The 21,909-nt window shown below is 38.8% G+C and overlaps 1 protein-coding gene across 2 annotated transcripts in view; it reads right to left on the bottom strand.

Moving 5' to 3' along the window:
* The window catches only part of ttyh2l (tweety homolog 2, like), a 121,726-nt gene that overhangs the window by 81,216 nt on the left and 18,601 nt on the right, over positions 1 to 21,909 (bottom strand). For both annotated transcript variants that reach the window (XM_057817344.1, XM_057817345.1), the window contains exon 3: positions 1,359 to 1,470. In XM_057817344.1, coding sequence (XP_057673327.1) covers positions 1,359 to 1,470 — 112 coding nt within the window. The remainder of the gene's footprint in view (positions 1 to 1,358; positions 1,471 to 21,909) is intronic.

The raw sequence follows: 21,909 nt of genomic DNA on the forward strand, positions 1-21,909 counted from the left end.
ATGGCAAAAAAATGCCATGTGGATTTTTGCCACATACAAAAAAAATGCCACATGGCAAAATCCATTTTGCCATATGCCAAAAGAAATGCCACATGGCTAAACCAATTTTGCTACATGGCAAAAAAATGCCACATGGCAAAATCAATTTTGCCACATGGCAAAAAAAATGCCACTTGGCAAAATCAATTTTGCCACATGGCAAAAAAAAATGCCACATGCCAAAATCCATTTTGCTACATGGCATAAAATGCCACATGCCAAAATCCATTTTGCCACATACAAAAAAAATGCCACATGGCAAAAAAAGGCCACATGCCAAAATCCTTTTTGCCAGATACCAAAAGAAATGCCACATGGCAAAATCAATTGTGCCACTTGGAAAAAAAAAGTCACATGGCAAAATCAACTTTGCCACATGGCAAAAAAAAAAAAGCCACATGGCAGAATCCATTTTGCTACATACCAAAAGAAATGCCACATGGCAAAAAAATGCCATGTGGATTTTTGCCACATACAAAAAAAAATGCCACATGGCAAAATCCATTTTGCCATATGCCAAAAGAAATGCCACATGGCTAAACCAATTTTGCTACATGGCAAAAAAATGCCACATGGCAAAATCAATTTTGCCACATGGCAAAAAAAATGCCACTTGGCAAAATCAATTTTGCCACATGGCAAAAAAAATGCCACATGCCAAAATCCATTTTGCCATATGCCAAAAGAAATGCCACATGGCTAAACCAATTTTGCTACATGGCAAAAAAATGCCACATGGCAAAATCAATTTTGCCACATGGCAAAAAAAATGCCACTTGGCAAAATCAATTTTGCCACATGGCAAAAAAAAATGTCACATGCCAAAATCCATTTTGCTACATGGCATAAAATGCCACATGCCAAAATCCATTTTGCCACATACAAAAAAAATGCCACATGGCAAAAAAAGGCCACATGCCAAAATCCTTTTTGCCAGATACCAAAAGAAATGCCACATGGCAAAATCAATTGTGCCACTTGGAAAAAAAAAGTCACATGGCAAAATCAACTTTGCCACATGGCAAAAAAAAAAAAAAGCCACATGGCAGAATCCATTTTGCTACATACCAAAAGAAATGCCACATGGCAAAATCAATTTTGCCACATGGCAAAAAAAAAATGCCACATGCCAAAATCAGTTTTGCTATAATCCCCAAAAAATGCCACAATGCAAAAACAATTTTGCAACATACCAAATACCACTTTTCGTTCTGGGTCTCCTTTTTTTCACTATTTTCCCCTCAGTTGCTGTATTGTTAAAGCCCTCAACAAAAGATCTTGAGGAAACTAGAGATTTCATAAGTGAAGTCATGACTCACCAGGTTGTTGATGCTGCCCAAAGTGCGATCAGCATTGTAGATGGAGTAGGTTAACTGATACACGCCGTCATTTGTCTCGCTGTTTCCATAGAAACCCACTCCTACAGCAGAACTGTGAAGAAGATGAGGGACACATCATAAGGAGACTTGCAAGTCTGCTTTTGTCCTATAAGGTTAGAGCGCAATCAATATAACGATTTAAACAGTCTCAAACCGTGAACTGTTTATGCGCTGCGGTACACAGGAATGACAAAAATATGATGTTTTTAGGCGGATTTAGGTTGTGTTTAGACAACAGACATATCGGATTCCAAACAGATTCCTTCTCAAATATGATTTCTAGGGCTGACTGTTCACACTATTTTTTTGCAAGTGCCCAAATCAGATCAGGACCTGTTCAGACCGGGCCACATTAAGTACACGACCCAAACGCTACCACGATGCAAGCTGACGTACTCCACGTACAATATGAAAATGTCAAACATTGTGAAGATATGATGAACCAATGTTGCATTTTCGTCTCGTAGTTGTCCAGGCAGACGAAAACTGGCATTTGTCTTGTGATGTTCTAGTCTCCCAAGCCACGTTTTTAGCTCGTCATCGTCAAGAAAAAAATTGTTCGCCGACGAAATATTTTCATTATTGTCATCGTCAAGGGCGCAGGTTTGGTCTTAACATTGGTAGGGACGCTATAACCGCATAACCAGCATGTACACTTTTTGCTGGGGACGGGACATTAATTAATAAGACAAAACAGAACATAGGTCAGGGCTACACTTCTCAAAAATGATGTGTCTTATTTAAAAATGAAAAAAGATAAAATTGTTATTTTCATGGAAGAAAGTCATTTTTTCAAAATGGGGGAATTTCCCCTTGTTTCATATACATGAAATCTGCAGTGGTTGATCTTTGTGGGTTATTACATGGAACGACATGTTAACCTACATACACTGATGGCCAAAAGTATTGGCACCCCTGCAATTCTGTCAGATAATGCTCAATTTCTCCCAGAAAATGACTGCAATTACAAATGCTTTGGTACAGGGGTCGCGTTAACCGAATATTTTCCGTCGTTGACCGGTTTCTTAAAAGGGTGACGGAAAAAACTGAAGTCCATCTGTCATTTTGACAGGTTGCAATTGACACCCCAGGCCACAGGGTGGCGAGTGAGCATATTAGTTAGCTATTGTCTCTCTTGATGCATGACGTCGTTGGCCTTACTCGGAAAAATGTCAAGGCAACTGAGTGTCCGAAGTTTCTTCAAAAACCCCCAAAACGACGATGGTGTTGATATAAGAGGTGAAAAAAGAGGGACTGGTGCAGTGGAGGATGAAGGACAAACAAGCAATCAGCTCTCGGCAACTACTGAGCGAACAAGCGGCAGCAAGGAGGAAGGTGTGAGACTGCGTTCAGGCCACAGCAGGTGAACTGTTAATTTCATTGTTCCATATGTAGCCTACCTACTGGGGCCACAGTCAGCTGTTTTTGTCACTGCGGAGAAAAAGTTACATATTCATCTGCTTGATGTGTGATGGCACGGTGTGGATTCTCTGTTAAGCTTGTTCGTACAGAATATTAATTAAAAATGAATGAAAACTAAATACTATTGAATATGTCATTATTATCATTTTCAAAATTTAAGTGACAGGTAAAAATAGATTATGACCGGATTTTTATGACCCTGTCAGTCAAAATGACAGACAAAAGTCTAGCACAACCTCTGCTTTGGTGGTAATATCGTTATTTATTTTGATTGCAATGAAAAAAAAACAAAAGAAAATGGAGAAAATTAAATCATTATCATTTTACACAAAACTCCAAAACTGGGAGGGTGGCCGCTGCCAACCCTCCCACTTCAAACGGATTGGACGTCTATGGCCGTCATTGGCAGCCAATGCCAGGCAATGAGGTAATTTTGAGCCATTTAAGGTCATTTACCTGTTGATTTTCAGTTACCTCCTGTTGATTTTGGGGTATTTATTGGTCCCTTCCTTTTTATTTTGAGTTACAGAACAGGAAGTGACCTGGGAATCACCCAAATGTTTAGGCAGTGACTCAAACTCAACAGGAAATGACCTGTAAATGAACAGCAAGTAACGTCTAAATGCCCCGAAAATCGGACAGAATGACTGTGAATGCTCTGGTTTCGAATGAACGAACGTTCCCAGTCTAAATGGATTGGTTATCGAGGACCGTCAATGGCAGCCTGGCAACCTGAGACACCATCATGGTGGAAGATTTTGGGAGCAACTTGCTGGTTGTTTTTTTGTTTTTGTTTTTTGTTTATTAAACATTGACACCTTTTTAAAACGATATCTCGATTCGTGGCTGGAGCATATCGATTAACTTTTGGGATACAAAGTATCACGATATACCACCATTTCGATATTTTGTCACATCCCTAGACTCTATGGTAGGATACCCAGGAGACCCCACTTCTGACCCAGAGACATAAAAAAAAGCTAGACTGGCGTTGCTGACAGCACTCCTGTGACTAGTCACATGATACATATATATATATATTTTTTTTTTCATTTCCCCTTTTGGAGGGAAAATGACAAGCAGTACTCAATTTGGACATTTAGGGATGTACGTTTTTTCAAAGGGGTGTACTCACTTTTATTGCCAGGGGTTTAGATATGAATGGCTATGTTTTGAGTTATTTTAAGGGGAAAATAAATGAACTCTATTATATAAGCTGCACACAGATTACTTTTCATTGTGTCAAAGTATCATTTTGTCAGTGTTGTCCCATGAAAAGATATAGTTAAATATCTGCAGAAATGCGACGGGTGGATTCACTTTTGTGATACACTGTAAATGCAACCATTTTCCAGGAGAAATTGAGCATTATGTGACAGAATTGCAGCGGTGCCAATACTTTTGGCTAGCAGTGTTTATAACTCAACTCATTATACAATGCAAATAAGGTAAAAGTTGTTGGGGACGATTTCAGCATCCTGAAAAGTTATGTAGGTAGGTAGTGGTAGTAGGTAGTGTTATGTTCCTACCGTCCCTATGCAAACCTACAGTGCCCTCCATAATTATTGGCACCCCTAAAAAAGATGTGTTTTTTAGCTTCTAATATATATTTTTTAAATTCAAATAATATGGACCTTAATGGGAAAAAAAAGAGAAAAACCAACCTTCAATACAAGTGCATTCATTTAGTGGGGAAAAAATCCCACATAAAGAAAAAATTATTTGACATTAAATAATGTATGTCACAATTATTAGCACCCCTGGTGTTAATGCTTTGTACAACCCCCTTTTGCCAACAAAACAAGTTCTGGGGACTGAGATGGCCATCGGAGGAGCTTGATTTTGTGTCTAGTGAACCATTTCTGTGTAGATTTGGCCACAAAAATAAACACGGTCCCAGGCATCAACTGGGACCGTGTGCTTTGGTCAGATGAGACCAAGATTGAGCTTTTTGGCAACAAACACTAAGTGGGTCTGGCGTGCCATGAAAGATGCGCATGCTGAAAAGCACCTCATACCCACTGTGAAGTATGGGGGTGGGTCAGTGATGCTGTGGGGCTGTTTCGCTTCCAAAGGCCCTGGGAACCTTGTTAGGGTGCATGGCATCACGAATGCTTTGAAATACCAGGACATTTTAAATCAAAATCTGTTGCCCTCTGCCCGAAAGCTGAAGATGGGTCGTCACTGGGTCTTTCAGCAAGACAATGACCCTAAACATATGGCCAAATCTACACAGAAATGCTTCACCAGACACAAAATCAAGCTCCTCCCATGGCCATCTCAGTCCCCAGACCTTGTTTTGTTGGCAAAAGGGGGTAGTACAAAGTATTAACACCAGGGGTGCTAATAATTGTGACACACATTTTTTGATGTCAAATAATTTTTTATTTATGTGGAATTTTTTCCCCACTGAATAAACGCACTTGTATTGAAGGTTGGATTTTTCTTTTTTTTCAATCAAGGTCCCATATTATTTGAAAAAAAATATTAGAAGCTATAAAACACATCTTTTTCAGGGGTGCCAATAATTACGGGGGGCACTGTATGCCCTTGGTCATTATTGACGAAAACAGCACTTGTTTGCACCGGCTCCTTTTGGAAAACGGTTCCACCCCTCCTTTCCACGTCCGCAAGTTAACATACCAGTACACCTTGTAAAATTATACCGAGTTCAACTTTACCGAAGTGATCAGATAGAAAAAGATCAGTCTTAACACAAACAACACCACAAGATAAACAGAATAATCCTTTCCAGACGTGCGATAATCGCAAAGTGGGAATTGGGCTCAAAACCGTCCTGATTATCAGGGAAGGTGTTTTCTTGACAAAAAACACTTTCCCATCACCAACCACTGTCCAGCCAATCAACCAGTCACTGGAAAGCTATCAGTAGGATTTTCTCCCTCCTGCGTCACTGTCCGCTAATCTTATTGTTCCTGGTAACCCGTTGTGACCCTGGAAGGGATTCCAATTCTTCCTCCTAAATCTACTCCAGTGTTGTTAGGATTAACTTGCAAGAGAGCTTTCTGTTTGGTAAAGTATCATTATCGATACTTAGGAGTTCCCGCAGTACATTTGCTCCAGCTTTTGGGATTAAAATGAGAGCAGAAATGTGTCACTTATCTGAAAATGCGCCTCCCCGGAATACATCAGAGCCCGCGGTTCCATTTAGGCCGCGCTAATAGTGAGATTAGAGCACAGCAAGGCGATGGGGTATCAGTCATACATTAACGCTGATAAAGTCAGACTTGACAACTTGATATCTATCCTATGTAGTGTTGTCACTAACGCGTTACTTATTGTAATATGATTACTTTCTTTCAGTTACGAGCAATCTAACGCCTTCGTTTTTCCAAACCAGTAATCTGATTGAAGTTAGTTTCCTTAGTGTCTATGCGTTACCATTTTGTTATTGCCTCATAATGTACACTCACAGGCCTCTTTATTAGGTACACCTGTCCAGCTGCTCGTTAACACTTAATTTCTAATCAACCAATCACATGGCGGCAACTCAGTGCATTTAGGCATGTAGACATGGTATAAGACAATATCCTGCAGTTCAAACAGAGCAAAGAAAGGTGATTTGAGTGACTTTGAACATGGCATGGTTGTTGTTGGTGCCAGAAGGGCTGGTCTGAGTATTTCAGAAACTGCTGATCTATTGGGAGTTTCACGCACAACCATCTCTAGGGTTTACAGAAAATGGTCCGAAAAAGAAAAAAATATCCAATGAGCGGAAGTTCTGTGGGCGGAAATGCCGTGTTGATGCCAGAGGTCAGAGGAGAATGGCCAGACTGGTTCGAGCTGATAGAAAGGCAACAGTGACTCAAATAACCACCAGTTACAACCAAGGTAGGCAGAAGAGCATCTCTGAAAGCACAGTACGTCAAACTTTGAGGCAGATGGGCTACAGCAGCAGAAGACCACACCGGGTGCCACTCCTTTCAGCTAAGAACAGGAAACTGAGGCTACAATTTGCACAAGCTCATCAAAATAGGACAATAGAAGATTGGAAAAACGTTGCCTGGTCTGATGAGTCTCGATTTCTGCTGCGACATTCGGATGGTAGGGTCAGAATTTGGCATCAACAACATGAAACCATGGATCCATCCTGCCTTGTATCAACGGTTCAGGCTGGTGGTGTGGGTGTAATGGTGAGGGGAATATTTTCTTGGCACTCTTTGGGCCCCTTGGTACCAATTGATCATCGTTGGAACGCCACAGCCTACCTGAGTATTGTTGCTGACCATGTCTATCCCTTTATGACCACAATGTACCCAACTTCCGATGGCTACTTTCAGCGGGATAATGCGCCATGTCATAAAGCTGGAATCATCTCAGACTGGTTTCTTGAACATGACAATGAGTTCACTGTCGTCAAATGGCCTCCACAGTCACCAGATCTCAATCCAATAGAGCATCTTTGGGATGTGGTGGAACGGGAGATTCGCATCAAGGATGTACAGCCGACAAATCTGCACCAACCGTGTGATGCCATCATGTCAATATGGACCAAACTCTCTGAGGAATGCTTCCAGCACCTTGTTGAATCTATGCCACGAAGAATTGAGGCAGTTCTGAAGGCAAAAGGGGGTCCAACCCGTTACTAGCATGGTGTACCTAATAAAGTGGCTGGTGAGTGTATGTAGAATGAAGAATATTAAACGAATGCACGAAGAGGATTTCGAATACAAATTGTTAGAAAGCTTCCCATTCCACATTCGTTTCTATGGTAACCGCTCATAGTAACTTCCTGTTTTGGCGGCTAATTTTTTTATGCATTTGGGTTACTCGGTAACACTTGACAGCAACATCACCAGATTGCCATAAGAACGTCATAATTATGAAATTATCATGGACATTAAAGCAATACTACGTAACTTCATCCTTCACACAGCCACTGGAAACAGAAAGGTCGTTTAATCCATCCGCAGGCGACCGAGAGATTGATTGATGATTTTAAAACACTGTTCGGGCGTCGCTAAAATCGACCAAAATTGAAAAGTTACCAAGTGTTACTGTAATGAATACTTATGACAGATGTCATGAAGTGTCATCTGGCAAATTATGTCACTAACTCTATTTATGTCCAGCTCGGACCTTTTACATCCTTTCAAAAGTGAGATAGTTGGCCGGATGACACAAAACGACATCTGTCATAGGCATTCAATAATGCTCATGGCAGTGTCATTTCATAATTATGATGGTCTTATAACAATTTTATGGCGCAACTGTCAAATAAAGTGTTACCAAATGCCATAAATAGCAATTAATGAAACAACTGGAACAGTAACTGAAGAAATAATTAGCACAGAACATCAATTTTGATTGTTATTTACATCTGTAGTGCTGCAATGCATGCTAGGGGACATGTTGGACAACAACAGTGTTGACAGCAGGTGGCAGCAGAGGTTGACTTTCTCCCCTAAGGAGGTAGTGATGGCCAAATGAAGCTTCTTGAAACAATGAAGATTTGCAGCCAATTGGTTCAAAGCTTCCTGGTGGTTCATTTGGTCTTATGACAGTCTTATGATGCCACTGTCAAATAAAGTGTTACCGGTTAACATCTTTTGGTGTAAATATCCCATAATACAGTGAGGACAGCTGCGGCATATAGTCCAGTGCAGCTTATCTATGAACAAATGCCGTTTTCGTGTCAAACTTGGTTGGTGTCAGCTTACAGTCAGGTGCGCTTAATAGTCTGAAAATTACGGTATATGAGAATTCCTCCCAAAGCAACATGGTGGACTGCTACATGCTAGGGCATGTTAGTGAGGAATTATGTAAAACATGAAGTTATGTTCAATACATGTGTCCAAGCTTGAATTTTGTATTTTGAATTTTTCATTTTTGACTAATCCCGTGATAATTGTAGGACATTCGTTTTGTATGGCCCTTTGTAATTAGCTAACGATAGCACCAGTATGGACATAGGTAGCATAGACGTGCAATTATGTATTTCTTGTTGTTTGTTCTTCTCCTCTTCTGTCTGCTACTTTCCTTTCTGTCCCACTGTAATCTGATACATTAAAACTCTACAGACTAGAGCTGAAACGAATACTCGAGCAACTCGAGTAACTCGAGTTTAAAAACTGATCCGAGTAATTTTATTCACCTCGAGTAATCGTTTATTTTGACAGCTCAAAGCATCACGTTTTGCTCGGACTACTTTTAATGCGGGACAACGCTCTGATGTCACGTGCATAGAGGAAGAAGCAAAAAAAAAAAAAAAAAAAAACTTACTGCAGCCGACAGCCGCTACAAATGACGCAGACGTTGCTAAATACTAGCCCGCACGATGCTACAGTACGTTGGTAGCAGGTAGCGTCTGATGAGTCTCATAGAGATCACATGTATGTTGAACTAGATGTGTAATGACTCGGCCGCGTCCGGGCAGCGTTAGTAAACAGCCGCCATCTTAAAGCAGTAAAGCGCTAACAAAGAGCGCTAAGCGCTAATAAATAAGATTAACGTTACTGTCACTAGCTTACGTAACGTTAGCCCTGCAGAGGGCTAGGTTTCTATTAATTATGACCACTTTCGATGCGTGGCTAACGTGTCTTACATACAGGCTTTAACATAACATAGCGTTGTGAAGTGATGAGGGTGTAAAATAAAAACTCAATAATGCTAACTATCAATTTTAGCTCAGTAGTCATTGCTGGATAAAACACCAAGTAGCACTAGTCCCTAATGCGCTCCAATACAGCCTGTATTGTACATTTATTTTGAACACTGCAAAAACTCAAAATCCTATCAGGACTCACAGTTTAGACTAACTTAAAACTTAACTAGAACTTAAAAATGGCTTGACACAAATAGAAGTTCAATTGAAACACGTGGGAAAAAAATCCTAACTTTTAAGTGATGTGTGTTATCAAGCGTAAAGGCATTTTTAGGTGTATATTATATATATATATATTTTTTTTCTAATAACATCTTAAGGTTTTTTGAGTGAAAGCAGTGAATTAGTCTTTTTTTTTTTATTCTAGTTACATCTGAGATGCAATTGTTGGCTGTTTTCAACAATATACATCGAAAATAAAGACAGTGATTGACTAATAATGGTTCAAGATTAGATGAAATGTCTTGTTTTCTCATATATTGCTCTTCACCTAAAAATATATTTGTTTTATCCGATTACTCGATTAATCGATAGAATTTTCAGTCGATTACTCGATTCCTATTCTCCGTGTCTAAGCAGCTGAACCGGCCTCGTTAAAAATAAATAAAGCTGTCAGTGAATGATCGATGCTCGTCTTTTCCAGTCCTAGACGTCTGTCGCCGTCACACTTTTTGTAAATGCTCCCTGTTACGTTGCGTTAACGCTGTAAGTTTAATGAACAGCGTGTATGACTTTCAAGTGGATACCATTCAGTTCTGCAGCACAATGGCAGTGTAGCAAAGCAACAGTGACGGATATTTTGAACTACAAGGCGTCCTGTTATGCTATTCAACTTGCGTCACGCTCTTTTAAGATATTTGTGTTTCGGCTCATGCGCCATAACTCGGACAACGTGGCTTTCATTAATTTTCGAGCCAATCTGAAGGCATATCAGAGCCAATTTTGACATTTATGACACATTAATACGTCTAGATGAGATAGGACATAAAGGGGCTGACACATTGATGTTTATGAGAAAGGAAAAGCCTTCTAGATGAATGCGATAAATACTAAAAATACGCGTGGGCGGTTCGAGGAATCGTCAGAGGATCAAAACATTCCTGTCAATTCAAATAATTATGTCAACTAATATTTGTTCTTTTTAGCATTATTTTATTCACAGTTGACTTATTCAGTGCCAGCTGTCGTCAAAGCAAAATTCCCCATAATGCTTGTCATCTTCAGATATTCCAACTATTTAGTTTAACCTGTCCTGTTTAGCTGCTTAGACCCAGAGAATAGGTATCTGAATGTCCTTATGGGGTGTGAAAATCTGGGTGCCTCAAGATACGATGCGATACGATTTGTGATACAAAGGTTACGATAACGATGATCTCACGATATGTTAATACTAGGCCTGTCAACAATAACACGTTAACGACCATGATTAATCTGGAAATATGAACGCATTAAAAAAAAATAATAATAATAATAATTAGGGCTGTCAAACGATTAAAATTTTTAATCAAGTTAATTACAGCTTAAAAATTAATTAATCGTAATTAATCGCAATTCAAACAATCTATAAAATATGCCATATTTTTCTGTAAATTATTGTTGGAATGAAAAAAAAAGGCACAAGACTGATATATACATTCAACACACGGTACATAAGTACTGTATTTGTTTATTCTAACAATAAATCAACAAGATGGCATTAACATTACTAACATTCACTTAAAGTGATCCATGGATAGAAAAACATATAGTTCTTAAAAGATAAATGTTAGTACAAGTTATAGAAATTTTATATTAAAACTAGGGTTGTTCCGATCATGTTTTTTTGCTCCCGATCCGATCACGATCGGTTTAGTTTGAGTATCTGCCGATCCCGATATTTCCCGATCCGATTGCTTTTTTTTGCTCCCGATTCAATACCAATCATTCCCGATAATTTTTCCCGATCATATACATTTTGGCAATGCATTAGGAAAAAATGAATAAAACTCGGACGAATATATACATTCAACATACAATACATAAGTACTGTATTTGTTCATTATGATAATAAATCTTTAAGATGGCATTTACATTATTAACATTCTTTCTGTGAGAGGGATCCAGGAATAGAAAGACTTGTGACTTTGTATATTATGACTAAATATTGCCATCTAATTTATTTGTTGAGCTTTCAGTAAATGATACTGTAGCCATGGCTACATGGCATGATGGGAAGTGGAACCATGACTGTACGTAGTGCTACCAATTGATATATCTTCTCTGCGATGGGAAATAACATAAGTTGTTAAGAAAAAGATCAAATGCGACCTTGCTTCCCCACTTTGCTTCCCATGATATTTCTAATCATTGGGAGAGAGATTGTAACACTACTCATTTTTCACTGCCTTTTATCTCTCTATATAGGTAAAACAGCGACATTACAGATTGAGCGCGACAATGCATGAGTAGGTCGTGCTGCGCATGCATTAATTGCGTTAAATATTTTTACGTGATACATTTTTTTAAAAATTCATTACTGCCGTTATTGGGATAAATTTGCTAACCCTACCTTAAGCCTAAAGACTCTGGGTGAGTGTAACATATTGTGTCTGTAACGTTAAATACAATTAGAAAAAGATTCAATTAAAAAAATATATATATAGTATATATTAAAAAAAAAAAGCATGGCCGATATTTTTTTGCCGATTCCGATACTTTGAAAATGACGTGATCGGACCCGATCGCATCTCTAATTAAAACCCCTCTTAATGTTTTTGTTTTATTAAAATTTGTAAAATTTTCAATCAAAAAATAAACTAGTAGCTCGCCATTGTTGATGTCATTACACCATACTCACTCCCCAAGCCCATAAAATCATTTGGACCCAAGCGCCAGCAGAGGGCGCCAAACAACAAAAAACAAGTAACGAGCGGACATCACACTGCTGTCATTTTAATCTGAGCGGGCCATGTGCGTGATTTGCGTCAAATATTTTAACGTGATTAATTTAAAAAATTAATTACCGCCCGTTAACGCAATAATTTTGACAGACCAAATAATAACGCAATTTACTGTTCACACTAAATTTGGCCACAACTGCCTCCCTTAGTCCCACACGCTGATGTTTACATTCTCCGCGCGGCAATGCAGGACAAAATGCAACCAGCCATGATGAGTGAGGATAATGACCCAGGACTGTTTCATGGCAAATTCCGTTTCAAAAAGCTGCCTAATGGAAATCTGGATAAAACCAAAGTTGTGTGCACTAAATGTGTGACAACTTCCAAAATTACTTTTTTAAATATAAAAACATTTTCTCAATACTTGTACTTACGCAGTGTGAAACCTGAGCCTGTTTAGATGAACACAAAGCCGACATCCTGTCAGGAATCGTTGTCAACAGCTCTCAGTCTCTGTTTTTATTTTATTTTATTTTATTTATTTTTTTATAGCAGTTAGCAGTTAGGCTTGAAAAGCTCAGAATTATCAGACAGGGGGACTTTAGCAATGTCTTTAACCACATCGAGCATCTCGCTGACAATGGCTTCGCAGGCAAGTAGTATTAATGTCTCTGCCACAGTGTGGGACTTTTTGGATTTACCAACAATTAGCAACAAGGTAACTGGCTTTGAGGGCTTTCTCATTTAACTTTGTGTTTTTTCTCAAAAAAGTTCTGTGTATTCACGAAAGCGAACAAAATTTTCAATCGACTTGCTTTGAAGCGCCAGGTGTTTTGTTTGGGTTTGGAGATGATGTTTAAGCTTGCTTGGCCCCATAGCTGCTGGTGTCGCATTCAAGAACTGCTCAGAATTTAAGCTAAATCCGAGCAGTTCTTGCACGCGACACGAGCAATAATCAATGATCAAAGACGTTTGCGATCTAAAGCCAAAACAGACATCTCTCTTAGGAATACACTGCTGGCCAAAAGTATTGGCACCCCTGCAATTCTGTCAGATAACGCTCAATTTCTCCCAAAAAAAGATTGCAATTACAAATGCTTTGGTAATAATATCAGAAACGAAAATGGGGAAAAAATGAATGAATTAGAACCATTTTACACAAAACTCCAAAAAAGGGCCGGACAAAAGTATTGGCACCCTTTGAAATATCATTTGATGCTTCTCTAATTTACTTACTAACTTACCTGTGGCACATAACAGGTGGTGGCAATAACTAAATCACACTTGCAGCCAGTTAAAATGGATTGAAGTTGACTCACCCTCTGTCCTGTGTCCTTGTGTGTACCACATTGAGCATGGCGAAAAGAAGAACACCAAAGAACTGTCTGAGGACTAGAGAAGCAAAATTGTGAGGAAGCATGGGCGATCTCAAGGCTACAAGTCCATCTCTAAAGACCTGAAAGTTCCTGTGTCTGCCGTGCGCTGCAGTGTTATGAATAAGTGTCAACAAAAGATTGTGCGGATGGTGGATAAAGAACCTCGACTCACATCCAAAGAAGTTCAAGCTGTCCTGCAGTCCGAGGGTACCACAGTGTCAACCTGTACTATCCGCCGGCGTCTGAATGAAAAGGGACTCTATGGTAGGATACCTAGGAGGACCCCACACAGCCAGGCTGGAGTTTGCCAAAACTTAACTGAGAAAGGCAAAAATGTTTTGGAAGAATGTTCTCTGGACAGATGAGACTAAAGTAGAGCTTTTTGGGAAACGGCATCAACATAGAGTTTACAGGGGAAAAAACGAGGCCTTCAAAGAAAAGAACACGGTCCCCACAGTCAAACATGGCGGCGATTTCCTGATGTTTTGAGGTTGCTTTGCTTCCTCTGGCACTGGACTGCTTGACCAGGTGCATGGCATTATGAAGTCTGAAGACTACCAGCAAATTTTGCAGGATAATGTAGGGCCCGGTGTGAGAAAGCTGGGTCTCCCTCATAGGTCATGGGTCTTCCAACAGGACAATGACCCAAAACAGACTTAAAAAAAACACTAGACAATGGTTTCAGATAAAGCACTGGAGACTTCTGAAGTGGCCAGCAATGAGTCCAGACCTGAATCCCATAGAACACCTGTGGAGAGACTGAAAATGGCAGTTTGGAGAAGGCACCCTTCAAATCTCAGAGACCTGGAGCAGTTGGCCAAAGAAGAATGGTCTAAAATTCCGACAGAGCATAGTAAGAAACTCACTGATGGATACCGGAAGCGGTTGTTCGCAGTTATTTCGTCTAAGGGTTGTGCTACCAAGTATTAGGCTGAGGGTGCCAATACTTTTGTCCGGACTATTTTTGGAGTTTTGTGTAAAATGATAATGATTTTTTTTCGCATTCTCTTTTGAGATTTTTCAATGTGGTACACACAAAGACACAGGACAGCGGGTGAGTCAACTTTAATCCATTTTAACTGGCTGTACGTGTGATTTAGTTATTGCCACCACCTGTTATGTGCCACAGGTAAGTAACAGGTGCTGTTAATTACACAAATTAGAGAAGCATCACATGATTTTCAAAGGGTGCCAGTACTTTTGGGTGCCCATTTTTGGAGTTTTGTGTAAAATGATAATGATGTTTAAAAAATTTCCCATGATTTTTTGTGTTTTTCCATTTCAAGCAAAATGAATGAAGATATTACTACCAAAGCATTTGTATTTGCAATTTTTTTCTGAGAGAAATTGAGCATTATTGGACAGAATTGCAGGGGTGCCAATACTTTTGGCCAGCAGTGTATTTACCCGTAGACACCATGTGGGGGCCTGGGGGATTATTATCAAAGTTGCAGGACATATACTGTACGTTATTTGAAACAGAAGCGGTAATTACATTTTGGGGTCATGAGGTCAAAGGTCACAGAGATCAGAATAGGAATTTTGCTTTAAATTGATAACGGATGAGCCTATTTCACTTAAATTTGTAGGCTTGGTGATATGATGCTTTTAATTTGGCTGCTTATGTTTCTCAAAGGTTCGCTATTGTCAACTTGTGCACACACAAAACAGCAGGAGAAAAAGATGCAGTTTTTAAAGATGAGCCATCAAAAGTACATTGAGTCTCATTTGCTTCCTGCATAGCAAGACTTGTTATGTGACAAATGTACATACGTAACATTGGGAAGCCTCATGTTCATATTTAATATAACAAACCTTTTGTGTTTCATGACAACGCTTCTTTGTTTCTGGCTAGCTAACGTAGATGACAAATATGAAACGAGCACACTTTCAATTAGGAGCAATCAAATCTTAAAACTCGATTAAAAAAAAAGAACATTAAGACAACAAACCATGTCCTTTTCATTTAGAGAGGAAGAAACTCAAGCGCTCATTTATAGATTTTAATTCCCCAACATTATTGTGCACGTCTGGCCAGCTTCTCCCACGTCCAAAATGTTTGTTTGAAATTATATGATTTACTAGAACGACGTACGCAGCTGTTGCTGAGTGTCTGATAGTATTATAAAAAATTAAGAAGCAGACCACTTTAAAGAGGCGCGAGGGTCGAGTAGAAAAAAAAATGCTGGACTAAACGGCATCACGCTCACTCACTTAAAATCACAACAGGACTTGTGTTTAACAACAGCTGCTGGCAATAACCATAGCCTAACTACATTACAGGATGACACATACTTAAAGGAGCTTGAAAGTCACAAGTTCAAGGTGTGCAGTGTGTAAAAATAACATGGCATGCAGACAAGCAGAGGACCTGGGAAAAAAAGACTGTTGGAGTTTACCTCGGTGGTTCTGGATCTGACTATTTTTGGTGCACACAGTGCTGGCCAAAACTATTGGCACCCCTGCAATTCTGTCAGATAATGCTCGATTTCTCCAAGAAAATGATTGCAATGACAAATGTTTTGGTAGTAATATCTTCGTTTATTTTGCTTGCAATAAAAAAAAAACACAAAAGAGAATGAAAAAAAAAAAAAATGAAATCATGATCATTTTACACAATACCCCCCAAAATGGGCCGGACAAAAGTGTTGCCACTAGGGTTGTTCCGATCATGTTTTTTTGCTCCCGATCCGATCCCGATCGTTTTAGTTTGAGTATCTGCCAATCCCGATATTTCCCGATCTGATTGCTTTTTTTTTTGCTCCCGATTCAATTCCAATCATTCCTGATAATTTTTCCCAATCATATACATTTTGGCAACGCATTAAGAAAAAAATGAATAAAACTCGGACAAATATATACATTCAACGTACAGTACATAAGTACTGTATTTGTTTATTATGACAATAAATCCTCAAGATGGCATTTACATGATTAACATTCTTCCTGTGAGAGGGATCCACAGATAGAAAGACTTGTGACTTTGTATATTGTGACTAAATATTGCCATCTAGTAAGCCTGAACGATATATCGTTTAAACATCGCCATCGCGATGTGCGCATGCGCGATAGTCCCATCGCAAGGACGTGCGATAGTTTTTTTGGCTTTTTTTCTGATCCACAAACCCTTGATCTGCTTCATTGGCTCGCACAGCCTCTCTCACCCCCTTTCCCAGGTCACTGCGGCACTTGCTTATTAAAGTTAACGATGGCTTTGATCTGGTCAAAGAAGCCGGGCAGCAATCGGTCAATCAAACTGTTTAACTTGTTAAACAGTTTCTGCAAAGGAGCGCGGGCTGGAATGAATGTGTGTGTCTGTGGGGGGAGAATGTTCGAGACATATAAAATAAACGCCAGAAGTGATTATGAGGAGTTTGTAATTTCTACATGTCACTCCAAGAGTCACAGCCATGTTCGGTAAACAAAAGCATTTAATAAAGCCAAGCATTTTTCTACTACAGTGCTTTATTCTTGTTTAAAAATGATTCAGTGGGACAGTTATGTTTAAAACTGATCATAATTATTACATTTAAAGTGCTTAAAATGCATTTATTAAAAAAGTATATATATATATATATATATATATATATATATATATATATATATATATATATATATATATATATATATACATATATATATATTAGGGTTAATGATTAAAAATTTTAATCGAGTTAATTACAGCTTAAAAATTAATTAATCATAATTAATCGCAATTAATCGCACACCAAACCATCTATAAAATATGCCATATTTTTCTGTGAATTATATATATATTCTGTAAAATAAATTGTTGGAATGGAAAGATAAGACACTAGATGGATATATACATTCAACATACGGTACATAAGGACTGTAGTAGGCATTTCACTCTACTGTCATTTAAATCTGTCTATGCTGTCCTCACTCCGAAGCGTCTACTTTTTCCAAAGCTAGACAGCTAGTGAACGACGCCTTAATAATCAGACTTCTTCCTTTTTCATTTGATTTATTAATAAAATGGCCTCAAACCATTGTCCTCTTTAGACCGTCTTAAAACAACCAAAAAAAAGTACACAAGCATTGCATTAGCAACAACGTTAGCTTAGCACGCTATACAGGTTAACTAAACATAAACAAAAAGCGTCTCATACAAAAAAATATAACATTTCGCTTACTAACATAATATGTACATTCTTTACAACAACCATACTTAAGGACAAATCTTGTCCAAGGATCATATAAGCACAACAGAGACGTCGTGCAGCCATATTGAACTGGCAAGAAATCAATAAACCATGTCGCAAAGCGACCACAAGAGTTCGCTGTTAGACAGCACAAAACGCCTTGCTGTAAAGCTTACCAAAAGGCAGAATACTGTCTGAGCGGGACATGTGCGTTAATTGCGTCAAATATTTTAACGTGATTAATTGAAAAAATCAATTACCGCGCGTTAACGCGTTAATTTTGATAGCCCTAATATATATATTTTATTTTTTTATTTTTTTATTTTTAAATCATACTTTTGGGGGAAAAAGTGAAGAAAAAACATGTCTTATATGTATCTCTTTCCAGTGCTAGATCTGAATAAATACATTGAGCACACACACACACAAAAAAAATGGGGGGGGGGGGGGGTGTATGCGCACACACAAAAAAAATGGGGGGGGGGGGGGGGTGTATGCGCTACTTCCCGGTTTTTCACTTATCGCGGCGGGTTCTGGTCCCTATTAACCGCGAAAAACGATGGAATACTGTACACTGTGGTCATAAGGAGTCATCCAAAGTCTTTCCAAAGAGCTATTCAAGTCATCTAGTAAAAATGTCTTTTAAAAAATATATATATATTTTTTTACTATCGCAATACAATATCTCAATATATCGCAAACCCCCAAAAAATCGCAGCAATAGATTTTTCCAATATCGTTCAGGCCTACCATCTAGTGTATTTGTTGAGCTTTCAGTAAATGATACTGTAGCCATGCCCAAATGCATGATGGGAAGTGGAACCATGACTGTGCGTAGAGCTCCCAATTGATATATCTTCTCTGCGTTGGGAAATAACCTAAGGTGTTAAAAAAAAGATCAATTGCTACCTTGCTTCCCCACATTACCTTCCATGATATTTCTAACCGTAGGGAGAGGGATTGTAAGACTTTAGCCAATTAAAAAAAGGCTCCAAAGGCTGCCAAAATTCACTCTACTCATTTTACGCTTCCTTTTGTCTCTCTATATAGGTAAAAGCGCGCCATTACAGATTGAGCACGACAATGTGTGAGTGGGTCGTGCAGCGCATGCATTAATTGCGATAATTATTTTAACGTGATACATTTTTGAAAAAATTAATTACCGCCGTTATTGGGATAAATTTGATAACCCTACCTTAAGCCTAAACTAAAGACTCTGGATGAGTGTAACATATTATGTCTGTAACGTTAAATACAATTAGAAAACAATTTAATTATTAAATATATATATATATATATATATATATATATTAAAAAAAGGCATGTCAGATATTTTTTTGCCAATTCCGATACTTTGAAAATGACGTGATCGGACATCTTTAGTTGGCACCCTTTGAAAAATCATGTGATGCTTCTCTAATTTGTGTAATTAACCGCACCTGTTACCTACCTGTGGCACATAACAGGTGGTGGCAATAACTAAATCACACCTACAGCCAGTTAAAATGGATTAAAGTTGACTCAACCTCTGTCCTGTGTCGTTGTGTGTACCACATTGAAAAAACACAAACGACAATGGGGGGAAAAAAATCATTATCATTTTACACAAAACTCCAAAAATAGGCCGGACAAAAGTATTGGCACCCTCAGCCTAATACTTGGTAGCACAACCTTTAGACAAAATAACTGCGAACCAGCGCATCCGGTATCCATCAATGAGTTTCTTACCATGCTCTGCTGGAATTTTAGATCATTCTTCATTAGCCAACTGCTCCAGGTCTCTGAGATTTGAAGGGTGCCATTTTCAGATCTCTCCACATGTGTTCTATGGGATTCAGGTCTGGACTCATTGCTTGCCACTTTAGAAGTCTCCAGTGCTTTATCTCAAACCATTGTCTAGTGTTTTTTTTTAAGTCTGTTTTGGGTCATTGTCCTGTTGGAAGACCCATGACCTCTGAGGGAGACACAGCTTTCTCTCACCGGGCCCTACATTATGCTGCAAAATTTGTTGGTAGTCTTCAGACATCATAATGCCATGGACACGGTCAAGCAGTCCAGTGCCAGAGGCAGCAAACCAACCCCAAAACAACAGGGAACGTCCTCCTTGTTTGACTGTGGGTGTTGTGGGTTTTGTGTTGGTTACCTCCTAGTGTGTCCCTGTGATTGTCCATTGATTTCACCTGTTGTACCTTTTCCTAGTTTATCCTCCAACCTGCATCCTCCTGTGTCACCCACCTTTTCCTCATTGTGTCGTTACCCCTTGTCTGTGTGTGTATAGAAGCTCCCAGTTTCTTTTCACTCCTTGTTGCGTCATTGTCCATATCCAGGTTGTGGTCAGCATTAATTTTCGTCCATCCAAGCCCTCGTGTTCTAAATAAGTTTTTTTGAAAACCAGTCTTTTGTTAGTAACAGTTTTGTTGGTCTCTGTGCTTTCTTTGGATCACTACAGCCTTTGTTTCGTACTTTGTTTTTTGTTGGTTTTTATTCAATCATTTTTGCATCGTTCATCTGCCTCGCTTCCCTTTCCCTGCATTTGGGTCCACACCGCTCATCTGCCCGCATAACTTGACAGTGGGGACCATGTTCTTTTCTTTGAACGCCTCGTTTTTTTCCTGTTAACTCTATGTTGATGCTCTTTCCCAAAAAGCTTTACTTTTGTCTCATCTGACCAGAGAACGTTCTTCCAAAATGTTTTTGGCTTTCTCAAGTAAGTTTTGGCAAACTCCAGCCTGGCTTTTTTATGTATCTGGGTCAGAAGTGGGGTCTTCCTGGGTATCCTACCACAGAGTCCCTTTTCATTCAGACGCCGACGGAAAGTACGGGTAGACACTGTTGTACCCTCGGACTGCAGGATAGCTTGAACTTCTTTGGATGTGATTCGAAGTTTTTTTATACACCATCCACACAATCTTCCGTTGAAATCTCTCGTCAATTTTTCTTTTCCGTCCACATCTAAGGAGGATAACCACAGTGCCATGGGCTTTACACTTATTGATGACACTGCGCACGGTAGACACAGGAACATTCAGGTCTTTGGAGATGAACTTGTAGTAGGTCTGCAGCTAGCGATTATTTTAGTAGTCGATTAATCGATGAACTAGTTCGAATAATCGAGTAAACGGATAAAGAACATGAAAAATCAAAATACCTGAGCTGAGCCTCAAAATGTATTAAAAAAAATAAATAAATGATGATTTATGTAGAACAAAAGAACAATTGCCTAACTTACATTGCAAAAGTCCGCTAGCTTAAATGCAATAAAATGCTAAGGTTTTTTTTTTTTTTTTTTTAACAATGCTCTTAACAAATGGTTCAGACAGACATTCCCACAAAAAAAAAAAAAAAAAAAAAAAAAAAAACGGCTAAATATACCTATCAAGTAATTTACGAATGCATTAAAAAACATTAGCTCAAACAAAACTTACGTTGGTCTTAACAGGGAGCAGTTGGACTCAGCTATATGAAATGAGGCAGACCAGAGAGGGCAGTGTATCCACCCTAATCAATAAGATGAAATGCAAACTTTTGAAAATAAACCATTAATTAAATGAATATTCGAAGCAACAAAATTTAATTCGATATTTTTTTTCTAATCGAATACTCGAGTTAATTGATTGATCGTTGCAGCACTAACTTGTAGCCTTGAGATTTCCCATGCTTCCTCACAATTTTGCTTCTCAAGTCCTCAGACAGTTCTTTGGTCTTCTTTCTTTTCTCCATGCTCAATGTGGTACACACAAGGACACAGGACAGAGGTTGAGTCAACCTTAATCCATTTTAACTGGCTGCAAAAGTGATTTAGTTATTGCCACCACCAGTTATGTGCCACAGACAAGTAACAGGTGCTGTTAATTACACAAATTAGAGAAGCATCAAATGATTTTTCAAAGGGTACGAATACTTTTGTCCGGCCCATTTTTAAATTTTTGACATTTTTTTTCCCATTTACTTTTGTTTTGTTTTTTTCTCAATTTTCTTTCGTGTTTTTCCATGGCAAGTAAAATAAATGAAGATATTAATACC

This window comes from Corythoichthys intestinalis, chromosome 16 (genome assembly GCF_030265065.1).
Source record: "Corythoichthys intestinalis isolate RoL2023-P3 chromosome 16, ASM3026506v1, whole genome shotgun sequence".
NCBI classification, from domain to species: Eukaryota; Metazoa; Chordata; class Actinopteri; order Syngnathiformes; family Syngnathidae; genus Corythoichthys; species Corythoichthys intestinalis.